General features: G+C 37.7%; 1 protein-coding gene across 1 annotated transcript in view; it reads right to left on the minus strand.

Annotated features, from left to right (window-relative positions):
• LRRC7 (leucine rich repeat containing 7) overlaps positions 1-14,205 on the minus strand; it is a 244,485-nt gene that overhangs the window by 102,157 nt on the left and 128,123 nt on the right. The window contains exon 6 of the mRNA XM_063137517.1: positions 9,846-9,902. Coding sequence (XP_062993587.1) covers positions 9,846-9,902 — 57 coding nt within the window. The remainder of the gene's footprint in view (positions 1-9,845; positions 9,903-14,205) is intronic.

The following is a 14,205-nucleotide window of genomic DNA, read 5'->3' on the forward strand; positions in this document are numbered from 1 at the left end:
ATGCGAAGGCAAAATCCTAGAGAAAAGTCAGAGTTCTTTGCATTTTACATGCTTGTTGTCCATCTAGTTCAGTATGATGATTTGCAGCAACTCTATAGGATTTCAGACATGATTTCCCCCATCCCTACCTAGAGATGCTTAGGCCTAAACTGGGATCTGTTGTATGGAATGCATGTGCTCTTCTAAGCTATAGCTCTTCCCCTTTGTCATGCCTGAAAATATCTCCAAAGGCAAAGTGGGGGGAGAGGAGCCATTTCAGGATGAAAACATATGCTGCTTGGATTCCTCGTACCTTGCAATTCCTACAATAAATTGTATTTGAATCAAAGCAGAATAGCAGTATTGATTAAATCACATGTAACAGAACAGTAGCACATTCTACAAAGTACAGTACGGCAGCAAAGCTAGTATCAAGATGAACCAATGACAAATGTATGTCTACAGCAGGCAGATAAAGATGACACAAGAAAGAGTACAACTCACCCATTGTAAGATTAATGTGCATATGAATTAGAACTTTTATCAAAACCCACAAATGTAGGGCCACCACAAAGAGCAGAGACACAATAGTTCCTAAATTTGATAATTTCATCTGGAAGGTAACAAGTCAGACAGTCCATGCAACTAGAAGTAGGAATTTACAAGTAATGTAGCTCATGTGGGTAGACCACTAATGCAGGTTTATCGTATTTCTCATGTAGCCACTGGCATGGTGCTCTGTGTTGGCTGTAGTAGACATTTTAGGAGAAGATGTTACCCTATTTCTTTGATTCTAAGATGCACTTTTTTCCCATGTAAACATCTCTAAAAATGGGGTGCGTCTTAGGATCGTGGGTGTGTCTTAGGTTTTTTTTTCTGTTGGTGGTACTGAAATTAGTGTGCATCTTACAATCGATGGCATCTTATAATCGAAGAAATACGGTATATACTTTCTACTTTTGCTTAGCTTAAAACGAAGTATGTAGCATGTTACAGGCAGCAGAAGATTTTCTCTCTTGCCCAGAGATGATGATTTTAGAAATAAAATACTGGGATACCAAAATGTTTAAATAAAGAATGCAAATGTTTTTCAGGATGCAGATGTGATAAAGGTACCCAGCTGGGCACATGTGAAGCAGAACTGCAGATGTCATTAAGGACTGGAATCTGAACCTACCAAAGAACAGGAGCCATGAACAGATTACCTTTTAGATTCGTTTGGGACTTTCCAAACCAAGTACGGTTTGTTCACTAGTAGTAAGGAAAATGAATTATTGGGAGGCATTAATTGCGGTGTTTGCAAAATTATTCAACTGGCCTGCAAGAATGCGTAATTTTGCTATCTCAATTCAGACACTGTTGTTCATCTTATTCTGAAATGTTTTGCATTTTGAATTCTGAAATTATTCAGTAATGCTTATTCAATTCTACTTTGGTCTGAAATATATAAAAAAAACATAGACAGCAAATGGTTTGAGATCCTTATCTCCTAGCCTTGATAGTTTTAACAGTTGCAATGTGAGCTGTCACTTATTCCGTAGAACTATTTAACTGTTTCAGTGTTCACATCATGATCTCCTTTTCCCTGAAAACTTCACCCACTTCCCTGGGGAAGAGAATAACTATTACATAGTAAGATGCTTCAATTGGCTGGGAAGTACAGTATCAGACACAGACATGGTTCTTCCACTCACCCCATTTATGTGGTGGTCCTGAACCTGTTCATCACTACTCATCAAGTCTTGTGTCTTAAAAGAAATTAAGCCCGAAGTAGCATTACCAATAACACTAGTGATTAAGAGATGTCATGTTATAGTGAAAAATGACTTATCCCATCTAATATCAGCTTTAATTTATATTTAATTAAAGTGCCATAAGAACTGAATCAATTTAAGATATCATCACACAGGAAATTAGAAGGAAATAGAGAACATGTACAACCAATTTTGGATTATTGTTTTTCTGTACAAATCTTTTGAACAGTTCATCATGCTACCTCAGCAGACAGAGCATCCTGCATGGATAGACCTACGAAAGAAAAGTAAAGGAAATGCCATACTTAAAAGCAAACAAAAACCTTCTGGTTTTTAAATACGTGAATATAATTTTATGTTAACAGCACTTGAATTAATTCCAGGTAGACAAGTCTATTTTTCTAATAAGATACAGTATGGTATCGTTTTTATTTTATTTTTTACACAAATAGGAAAATATGACTATCAATAAATCTGCAAGGTGGGCAAGCAAAGTTGCAACTGAAAAATATGGATAGTTGTGATGGGAAAACTCCACTTAGCTCAGAGGTTGCCCTACAAACCCCACCAGTCCTAGCCAGCATCCAATGATAGGAGTTGTAGAGCAAAACCTCTGGAGGGCCACAAGTTGACCACCCTGCCTTACATCAATTCAGGAATGGGCTTGGCAAACCAAGCTATTTAAAACAACAAGGAATTAGATTTTTCCCGAAGTCCAATACTGGAATTCAAAACCTGATACAATCCTGATGACCTAAATAGAGGTGAAACAGCATCCATATTCCTCAACTGGTGAGGTTTTCTGCCCTGTTTCCTGTCCCCTTCTGTTCTCACTTACTGTTGGTGTCCTGGTAGAGACACCAACAGAAGAAAGGAAACCTTGCTGATAGAGAGCCACCATTCCTCCCTCCCTAGCACCTCACACACCACAGGCTCTGGGAAATTTAGTTTTCCCCAGGCACTTGAATCCTTAATATGGAACTTATGTGCTAGAGTTCTCTGGGCCTGGGATGCTGATATCATAGTAGAAGATAGTTAACTGACATCGACCACCTGCAACTAGACAGTGTACCCTCTTGGGTCATTGGAGAGAAAAAAAGTTTTGTTTGCAGTGAGGGTAGAGAAACATACAGTGGCTTGATACAAACTGTTTTCAGTTTTGGTCACTCATGTTCAAATAGGATGAATTCAAACTGTAGCAGCAGTTAATAATAAACACACAAATATAAATAAATGAGAACTTATGAACAAGGATAATGGAAAATTACCATTATTCTATATGCATCCTGTTAAGAGCATTGGGTTTGATCCAGTTTGCCCTCCTGCTGATGGAATGGCTTACATCAGTGGAATGGCAAAGGGGTGATTTCCCCTTCCTCCTGCAGTACCCCACAGGAAGTTTGGGCAAACAATGGGTTTTGTCCACTCGTTCTCATGCTAAATCATTTCAGAATCATTTTTATTGGCTTCAGTTATACCTTAGAAAGAGCTGTAGAACTTTTCAACTTTTCAATTAGTAATGACCAAATTAACTTCTATGAAACTTCTTCAGGACGATTTGTGTGGAATGCAAGCCCAACAGGTTGCATTCATAAGCATGACCAATGCCCTAATTACCACCATTATATAAATAAGCCCAAATGCTATAATTCAAGTAGAGTCAAAGGAAGTGATGTGTGTTTCATCCTCAAATATTTAAAGTCAAACATGTACAGGTGTTTGGGATTATTATTTTTAAAGGAACCAATCATTCAACATTCAAGTGCAACCCTCAGGCACAGATGGATACCCCATTTTCCCCTTCCTTCTTCCTAGAAGTATGAATACAGGTGCCATGATGGGACTTCATGGGGAATGGGAAGTCGTATTGTATTTGTCAGGTTTCTGGGTGAGTGAGCCAAAAAGTGACTAGAGGTTTTTCTGCCATTATGACACATAAGGAGAAATCCAGATTAGCTGGTGGTATTTTCATGGCCAAAGTGATTATTGCACCTACAGTCAGGTGACTAAGAGCAGCTGGAATGGTTTGCTGACTCACAAAGAGTGTGGTAAAGCTGATGTAATAATACCACATGGTAAGAAAGCCACTAACTGATTGGCTCAAAGGACTATAAAGAAGAATATGGACTATGGATAGTGTGGAGAAGAAGGGTTAGGTTTAGAGTAAAAGTCATTGTGTATATTGATGTAAATATCTACTGCTGCACTGCCATGCTGTAATGATACTGCACAGTAAAGGACTTAGTTGAGTACTACTGATCTTTGTCTGTGTGGTCTTTCATCTTGAGATCAGCTTCTTTGTTTTGACACTGGACTTCCTGAAAAACTCTGCTTGTGTGAGTTGCATTCTGCACTAGCTTTAAAAAGTGCATTACTATACTTACCACGTCAGTATTCTGAATACAATCCAAGGTTATGCGTTAAAATGTTTGCTATGATATGTTTCATTTTCAGAAAATGCAATAGACAATATGTCCAGGCGTTCACTTAAGTGTGCAAAACTATTTTATGGCAATACAAATGTCAATGATTGAAGAGAGTGGTGAGATATACACCCAACTTATTTTATAATCTTCTGTGACCCTGTTCAGATGTCATGCTAAGCCACAATAGTTAAGCATTTTGAGCTAAACATTATGTAGTGTGATTCATTCCTAACCATGGGGGCTAGATAACTATGGTTTCAACATGCTCACTCATCATTTACTATAAAAGTGTTAGCAGCCTAACCATGGTTTAGTGTGCTGTGTGAACAGGCCCTGTGTCCGATACTGTCTCTCCAAAGCCTCAAGCAAAAGTCTTTCCTCAGTCCTATGACCTAAGATGCTCTAACTGGAGCTACCAGATATTAATGCATGTGCTCTAAATTATGAATGGGCATAAGGTAGATATCCAGATCTTTCGGGCTTCAACTCCCAGAAGCCCTTGCCAGCACTGCTAATGGTCAAGAATGCTGAGAGTTGAAGTCCAAAACAACTGAAGACCTACTCTCTGACCACCCCTAGATAAATAATAAATGTAAAGTAAAGGCTTCAGTTGATAAATCTATCTTAGATGGTATTATTTTATGATACATAAATTGTTATATGTAGAAAGCAGGAAAACCATATAACCTAATTTTCCTTCAGAAACATTATGTTTTTAAAGAAACACAGGAACAATCACTCCCATCTAAATAAAATGGCTATCCTACAGCTTTGACTGTGGTGATGAAGAGGGAATTTCACCAGGTGCTGCATGCATACAAATAACACCTGCTGAAATGCCTTTTTCTATACAGCTGTTAAAGATACAGGAGCCCTGTCCTCCTTTTCATAAGACCACCATACTGAAGAAGAGTATTTGGATTCAAACCTAGAACTCTTGTGGGCACTAAATACCCCTTCCCCTCTTAAAATAAATGACTGAGTCAGGATGACAGTCTGAAGCTATAAGAATAGGCATGCATAGAATTAGGAGCATCGAACATGCAATCCCAAGTAGAAGTTCCAGGTAAGACAATACTAAAAATGCAGGTTTAATCTGCAATCAATGCTTTTATGCATAATAACATTTATGAAACAATGAATGTGGCAATTTATGCCTTGCATGAAAAGCCATTTTTATGGTTAGAATTAGTTAAAACTATATAATGTAATGTAATATAATATAGGGAGTTGCCATGGATAACTCTGCTCAATACAAACTATAAACTTGAAACTGCTGTGCTATTTACAGGATGTACTTAAAATGTTTATGTCCCCCAGAATTATTTATACAAATAAGCCAAATGCTTGCTTGAAGGCATTGAGAATGATAGTTGCCAACACAGCAGTATCAAGGAACTATAACTGATTTTTCAAGTTATTTAATTATCTTTATTTGAAACTACAAGAAAAGAAAGCAATCCATACACTGTCCCATCCCAATGCTACTGAATTCTAGAATCAATCAGAAGATTCTTTACCCCAAATCCAGACCTTTTTTTAAAAAAAATCAACAGCAGAAAATGAACAGATGCATCTCCTTTTTCCTCTCACAATGTGATCTGATTCTATTACAAAGTGATGTTCGCATTATCAGCATAGTAGTTTATATCACAGGACAATGTTCCAAGTGTACATAAAATCGAGAGTCATCTTGGTATATCAAACACACATTTTGCTCTATAATGCTCCATATAATTTTCCTGAATAAAACAGATTTTTTACCCGGTCCATTTTCTCACAACCTAGCAACGCATTATGGGGGATGTGAGACTGCCACCAACCCACTACTTTCTCACACATCTTACCAGTAGAAGAAACACAAGTCATATCATCATCACACTCAGCATTTCTCTGCCCTGCTACAATTCATTAATTACCATTTATATCTGGCGGCCAAACACTGAACACGTTATGTGTTTCTTTTATCAAATGTTACTGGGAGATGTAGGCCAGCCACAGCCACACACAACTTCTACAATTTAGCCAAACTACATCTTACAGCAAGTTCAACTTTCAATTTCAACATGAAATTAAAATAATAAAATTATGTGAGCCTAAAAATAGTGATTGTTCCATGGGAGGGATGGTTTGTCTTCTGCTCCTGCATGTTCTCATCAAGTGAATGAAAAAATTCCAAAGTACCTCAGGAACTTATATTGACCGTTTTAAGTTCCTGTCCTGATTTGAAATCCAATGATGAAGGTTTTAGCTTTCGCTCTTTCAGCAAAACGTTTTTCATACCGACACATAAAATAAGGTATCGTGACAATCCACAAACATCTAATAGTCAATTCAAAAGACAGCTTCCATTCTCATTAATCAATACTGAGCCGCACCCAAGCAACATAATCCTCAGATGCATGTCCCCAGCAGAGTAATTTAGAAACCACATTGTCCATGAATTAGTAATGTCCTTTTAGCAAACTGTTCACATTGAACTTGACTATAGTGAAGACAAATAACTTCCTCCACTAAATGTAACTTAACTGGCTTTAGCTACCTACATCCTCTGTAAAAGTGGTACAGACTGAGTATAAATATTGTAAGGACAAATAGAAGCCTGCAACTGTTGAAAGTGAATATGCCTACCACTATTACTACGGTCTCAGATTCATGGAGCTATGGTTTCTATACCCCCTCTGCAATTAGCATAGGATATTACAGAGTTACCTTTACGTATTCTCTTCTGGGGTGCTTGCAGTAGGATTTTTTGTGCTACTTTTTTGTTTTGCAAATAGAGTAACCAGGGTAGCAATAACAAAAGTTGCGATAGCACACAAACTATCACCCACAAACACTCCCTCTGACCTATATCCATTTTGACCCGCCACTTGCACAAATGCTGCAGTTGTCTACTTCTCACCTTCCTTTACATTTTTCAAACAGAACAGTCATTGTTGCACTTGGAATTTTAGCAGCTCCAGTGTAGCAAGCGCCAGCATAATCCTGGGCTTGTTGAAGAACTGTGCCTCCCATCCGTTTTCCTCCATATGGCTGTTGATCAGTTTGAGAAAAGTCCTAGTGGTCCTTTCCACAAAAGGATTACGACTTATGTAATTGCACTGTTGATGGGTTTCTGGACATTCAGTGCTCTTTTCCTACCCAACAAATGATCCCATCAACTGTCAGGTAAAAGAGCAACCTGCCTAGAAGATGATCAGGATCATAATAGATGTAAAAGCACCGACATTTCAGGTGAGGATGAATCACTGGAACAGAATCGCAGTGTTCTTTCCCACAACAAATGAGTCAATTGTCTGTTAGACTTTGGTATACCCTTTTATCCAAGAGAAGATATAGGATAATACTAGTGCAATGCTAGTCTCTTGAGAAGGGATACCTAGCATGAGGACTTAACCTCAGAACAGGTGACTGAGCTTATTTAGGTTTAAAAGGAAAGCCGGTAACCCCACTTGCACAAATGTTGCAATTGTCTATTTAGAGCAATTATTTAGCTGCTACTTTCCCATATGATCTGGATAGCTTTCTTAAAGCACGTATGAGCATACACTGGTTTTCTTCTAGCTACATTCTGGTAATTCTAAAAAAAACAAAACCAACAGCAAGTTCTATATATAAACAAATTTCCAAAGCACACTCATTGGACATGGCAACTGGACCAATACTGAATCTGGACAGAATATATGGGGGAGTTGGGGGAGCATAATTAGTATGTACATGATATACAGTACGTAGATACTTTCTCAGTCTATTGCTGCCCATTGCAATAATAATAATAATAATAATAATAATAATAATAATAATAATAACAACAACAATAATAATAATAATTTCTCCAAAAGGCTTGATATAAGAAATTACAGCATACACTTTATGGTAGTTCCATCTGCTGATAATTTGCAATCCACCAACCCAATGACTAAGGCTAGCTTTCCTGCATGTAAGTTCATGGAACATAACAAAATAGTCATACTAACGCAAATGAGTGGGAAATCCAAATAATGCACTTTTAAAAAGAGCTTTAATATTAATGTTAGCTTTGAAAATTTAAATCACTTCATGTCTTACTGCTGGCCCAGAAAATAGTTTGTGTACCTGCAGCTATGTATCATACAGGTAATCTTACTTATAGAGATGTGATTAACAGCAGAAACAGTATAGATCAGTGGACTTCAACTAGTCCAGAGTTGAGATCCACCTCAGATTATTATTATTATTATTATTATTATTATTATTATTATTATTATTTATTTATATAGCACCATCAATGTACATGGTGATGTGCAACACAGGACCCACTTTCACAATTTCACAATTGCCCAACATGATGGCAACAGCTTTGCAGTGACCCATCTGGACTGATCTCGTGACCCACTTTTAGGTCATGATCTACCAGTTGAAGGCCACTGTTCTAGAGAGAGAAAGATGCAGCAGAGCCAAATAGCTTTGCTATTAGGGATGCAAATAACTCAGGGTTTGTTCAGGTCTAATCAATGGATTATCATCTGAAAGTGCAGAAGAACTAAGGTAATGGGTATCAAATGTAAATGTATTGACCGGAATGTCCAATATGGGAGAGGCAAAGAGCAACAGCTCTGCACATGCTTTCTGAGCTTCAAACCCAGGTTCAATCCTTGGTATGTCCAATAAATAGCAGGGCTGGAGAAGAACCCTGCCTGAGATCCTGGAGAGGTGCCATCAGTCGAGTAGGCAATACTGATGAAAGACGTATCAAAAGTCCAACTCAGTAGATGGCAGCTTAATTTATTCATACATCTGGACCCCATATAAATGTGAGTGTTTAACTGTATAGGATTACAAATTCATAGAGGGCAGTGAATTCAGAAAATCAGATTTAGAGAACTGATTTTCATTGTAGCCTTGCACTGAAGATAAGATATGATAAATAACTCTTGGCTGGTTTGAATCTGGTTTATAGAGATCCTCATTAAGAGGGAATCTGGTTAGTGCTGACGATGTTACTGCCTGTGCACAAGTTACTAGTTAAATCTGGGGTAGGAATGGGGGTGTTGAATCGGAGATGGAGTAGCACAGAGAATGTTGCTCACTCCTAACCATGGTTTAGAACAGCATTTCCCGACCTGGTACCCTCCAGATGTTTTAGAGTCCAATTACCATCAGCTTAACCTAGCATGGCAATTGTCAAGTATGCTGGGAGTTTTAGTCCAAAACATCTGGAGGGAACAAGTTGGGGAATACTGGTTTAGAGACTTACCGCATTAAAACTGCAGCAGTGCAGGATCATAAAAAAATTAATGCCAATCTAGACGTTCACAAAAGCAAGTGCCTCCTATGCATATGAACAAAACACCAAGTTTGTGATGTAAGCTGGTTCCATACTAGAAAAACATTTCTGTGTAATTCATGTGTTTTCCATTAGTTGAGCTCTCATACATAATTCTTTATCAAATTATATATTAAGCATACATCAGATCACATGTTGTGATCTAATGTTTATCTGCCTTTTTGTCAATGAAAGTTTATGATTTAGAGTTATTATTATTGTTGGTTTAAAAGATATCCTCAAATGAATAATTTCCCCAAAGTTATAAAACACAAGTTGCAATGAAAATCACTCAGCAAACCAGCACAATTTAGATTGAAAGAAGAAAAAAATACATTCTTTGAGCATTTCAAATAACTAAAACACATAGGCACTTACTTTGGTAGAGTTTTCAAGTGATTCTCTCGTAATTCCAATATTCGTAATTTAACAAGTCTGGAAGTGTTAAAGATGAAAAAGTATAAATTCAAATGAGACAATATTAACCATATACATGAATTGCTAGGAAGCTCTTTGTTCCAATACAAATTATGCTAGCCATATATTTGTTTGACATTATTCCCATGCACCTGGCCAGCCTCTAATCAGAATTATAGCCATATGTCTGCCGCTAAAAATAACAGCCTTAAATTAATTTTTGCTGATTATTCCAATGAGACAATTATCCTGAATCTTAATATTCAGCAGATATTTCCAGCTCTAGAATATTAAGTAACTTCAAGACAGCATACATCAGCTGTGACTGCTGGCAGTATTCTTGCAGAAAATCCTGACAAGCCACATGAGAGCAATTAAATAGGGAAAAATACAGAATGCTGAAATTAATGCAGGTTGCCATCAATGACTGCATATAAGATTTACTCTTTTCATAGCAAATGGGACAAATATAAAAGAAAACACCCTGCACATGATTCAGCATGTATATATTTACTTTGACTTGCTGAAGCTTATCTCGAAATGCATCACGACTCTTAGAGCACTGTAGAAAAAATCATTAATGAATTAATTATGTTCCTATGAGCTGAAAGAATACAAACTGCAAAAGAGAAAATCAAAGCAAGAGGACTTATGTGAGGGATAAGAAAAAAGAAAGAAAAAAAGAAAGACTATTCTAAATCCTACACTGAGGAACTCAATAACAGAATATCTGCCTATCATGGCAGTGAATTTTGGACAATGCTAATATCCTTGCCATCACTAGTGTCTCTAGAGCACAAACCATGTAATTCCATGTATTTCATGTGTATGCTTCATATTGTGAACAACATATAATTTATTTTCAACAATCTCTGTTGATTGATTGATTAAGGACAGGCCCAGGCCTGTATATAAGTTGGAATTAACCAAACTGTTTAAAGTTCTTTATGGGTGCAATCCTAAGTATGTTTAGACAGGTGTGGGGGGAACCCTACAATACCCCTAGCATTCCCAAGAGCATTCTCCAGCCAGTCATTCAGAAAATTGCTCTCTCAGTAGCTAAACTATAAGCTACACTAAGTATGAAAGTTACCTTCTATCAGGCTAGACAAACTACTCCTGAAGAGCTGAAAAAAGCTTCAGACTATTTATTCATACTATTTTAAAACGTATGTATAAACCGAACAACTGATGTGGATTATCATGATGTCATTATTTCCCCCTGATAATTGGAATGTGAAACACATCTCAAAATTGCCTTAAAAAAAGTTTCATGAGGAATCAGACCAAAGGCTTATCTAGTCCAGCATTCTGTTCACACAGCAGCAAACCACATGCCTGTGGGAAGAAGACAAATAGGACATGAGTGCAGTGACACTCTCCCACTCATGCTTCCCAGCAACAGGTATACAGAGGTATACAGTCCAAAACTGGAGGTAATATATAGCCATCATGACTAGTAGCTACTGATAACCTCAGGCACTAACCAATGCCGCCCAAATACTAGCACAATCCACTGCTAGCACAAAGGGAAGCTAGTGGTTCCAAAACTAATCACAAACAAGCTGAAACACTCTTTCCTGAAGTGAGGAAGGTCAGCACAGCTCACAGAAGGCAGCTTCACTAGCCTATCGTCTTCGAGAAATTAGTGTTTCAGCTCATTTTAGGAAATTTCCTGTGGCACTTCTGGTGGGTCCTACAAGTGCACGAGAAAGAGTGGCAACTCAGTGGCAGTATGATTGTGTCTCATCCCCTTTTAAAGTTATCCAAGTCAGTGGCCATCACTACATCTTGTGTTACCAAATTACATAATATAATTATGTGCTGTGCGAAAAAGTACTTTTTATCTCCTACATTGGAACCCTCTGCTTCCTTTTCTTTAACCAACTACCAATCCATCAAAAGACCTCTCCTGTTATTCCACAGCTGCTAAGTTTGCTCAAGTGTCTTTGCTGAGGGACTTTGTCAAAAGCCTTTTGGAAGTCTAAGTAAATAAAGTTTACCAATTCAAACCTGTTCATATATTTGCTGACATGCCCAAAGAACTCTAAAATGTTAGTGAGACGGGACATACCTTTGCAGAAGCAATGTTGATTCTTTTCAGCAGAACTTGTCCTTCTATATGCTTCATAAGTTTATCTTTAATAATGTTTTCCATAAATTTACTCAGAAGACATTAAGCAACCTGGCCTGTAATTTCCTGAATCTCTCCTAGATCCCTTTTTAAAAACTGGTGGTACCTTCGCCAATCTCCAGTCCTCTGATACAGAGGCCAATCTCAGGGACAGGTCAGATATTTTTGGATAAAAAATCAGCAATGTTACATTGGAGTTCTTTAGAATTCTAGGATAGATACCATCTGGGCCCAATGATATGTTAGCTTTCAATTTGTCATTAAGGTCTAGCATGTCTTATCCTGTCACGAGTAATTGTCTCAGTTTCTCAGACTCTCTTCCTTAAGATATTGGTTCAGGCATGGCTCTTTTGCAGTGAAGACAGATGAAAAGAATTAATTCAGCTTCTCTACAATTTTCTTATCCTCCTTTAGTACACCTTCACTCCATTGACATCTAACAGCCCAAGTGCCTCCCTATACAGTTTCCAACTTCTGAAATACTTAAATGATATTTTATTGTTGGCCTTGTTGTTATTAGAGTTATGTTCCTCAAAATACTTTTTTTTGCATCACTTACTGTCTGCTTTCATTTCTTTTGTATAGGTTTGTGTTCCTTTATGTTTTCCTCATTTGGGCAAGACTTCTAGTGTCTGAAGGAAACTTTATTTTCTCTAATAGCTTCCTCTAATAGCTTTATGGGACATCATCCCTGGGGGCATGCCTTCTTGAAATTAAACTACAGGAAACAACTAAAAAAAATAAAATGTGGAAATGTGTAGTCAAAATCCTACTCCACGTTCATCTATTTTTTGCTGTTGCAAGATCCAAGAGGCATGCCAAAATAGTGCAACCACAAGACCAAAAATTAGTAAGATAATTTAATGTGTCTATAAGCTGCATGGATGTTCCTTACCTAGAAACACACCAGCATCTGACCCCATTGGTAGATAAGAATGTAAAAAGTACACTGAAAAGGCAAATGATATGTACCATCCTCTGTCATAGTAGATGCCATGAGTCAGTACTGGTCCATACATTAAAGAGAAACAGAGAAACAGAAGTGTGAGCAACTTGCACTTTCGCATTCCCTACTTTTGTTGCAACATGCAAAGCAGAACTGGAGCATCTCACCTGCAATGAGATCAATGAGCTAAAGATCAATGAGCTAGAACTCATAGATTGTACCACAAGTGACATGTGCCAGTCCCTACTTTGCACATTACAGTAGAAGCAGGGAAAATAAATACGTGATTCACTTATGGTTCTCCTTGCTTTCCCTGCTTCTCTGTAAGGTATCTGACATGACTCATGCTCAGACTTGTGTCTATAATACAAACAAGCACGGTGGCAATAGAGCATACACAAACATAACACATATCACAATTACCATTAAAATGGAAAAGTATATAACTACAAGAGGGTACCCTCTAATTCTTTATTATAGTCTCTTCAACCAAGTGATCTCAATGGCCTGGTTCAGATGCCCAGTTCCCAGGTTGTTAAACCATAGGTCTGTGACAGGACTGTGTGCGCCTCCTCAATCCTACCCTCCTCCCTTCCTTGGTACTTACATCCTGGTTTAATTAAACAACAGTTAGCTGATGCATCTGAAATAGGGAACCATGATTTAATTTTAATTTACTAACACGGATTTTAAATCAACTAAAATTGTGGTTTAAGAACACGGTTATCAAACTGACATTAAATCACAGGCCCCCATTTCAGATGTATTGGCTAACTGCAGTTTAATTAGATCACAATATAAGAACTAAGGAGGGAAGGAGATGAGTCCGCTAAACTACGGTTTCGTAATCAGGCAATTAAGCATCCAAACTAAGACACTGCGTCCAACTCAATTTTGAATGGAACATGGGACATTTCTGTCATAAAAACATGTTTCTCAAATTGCAGTCACCAAAGGTTGGGGCAAATTATCAAAAGTCTAGACATAAGGAAAATGAATGAGGCAAACTCGGATGTTAGAGATTAAAAGAGGTGATAGGGGGAGGTTGATTTCAGAATTAGGCTTCCACCGCTATTCAATAGGCTAATTCAGTTCATTTCCTTATAGAGGTGAGATAAAGGAAAGATAGTAGTGGTAGGCATCAGTAACAGAGATTCATTACTGTTGTCAAGCACAAACTTTGAATGCTATCCATTATGTGGGCAGGAACAGAGATTCAGCACTTCAGAGAGAGCTTTCCC

Source organism: Elgaria multicarinata, chromosome 1, assembly GCF_023053635.1.
Source record: "Elgaria multicarinata webbii isolate HBS135686 ecotype San Diego chromosome 1, rElgMul1.1.pri, whole genome shotgun sequence".
Taxonomy (NCBI): Eukaryota; Metazoa; Chordata; class Lepidosauria; order Squamata; family Anguidae; genus Elgaria; species Elgaria multicarinata.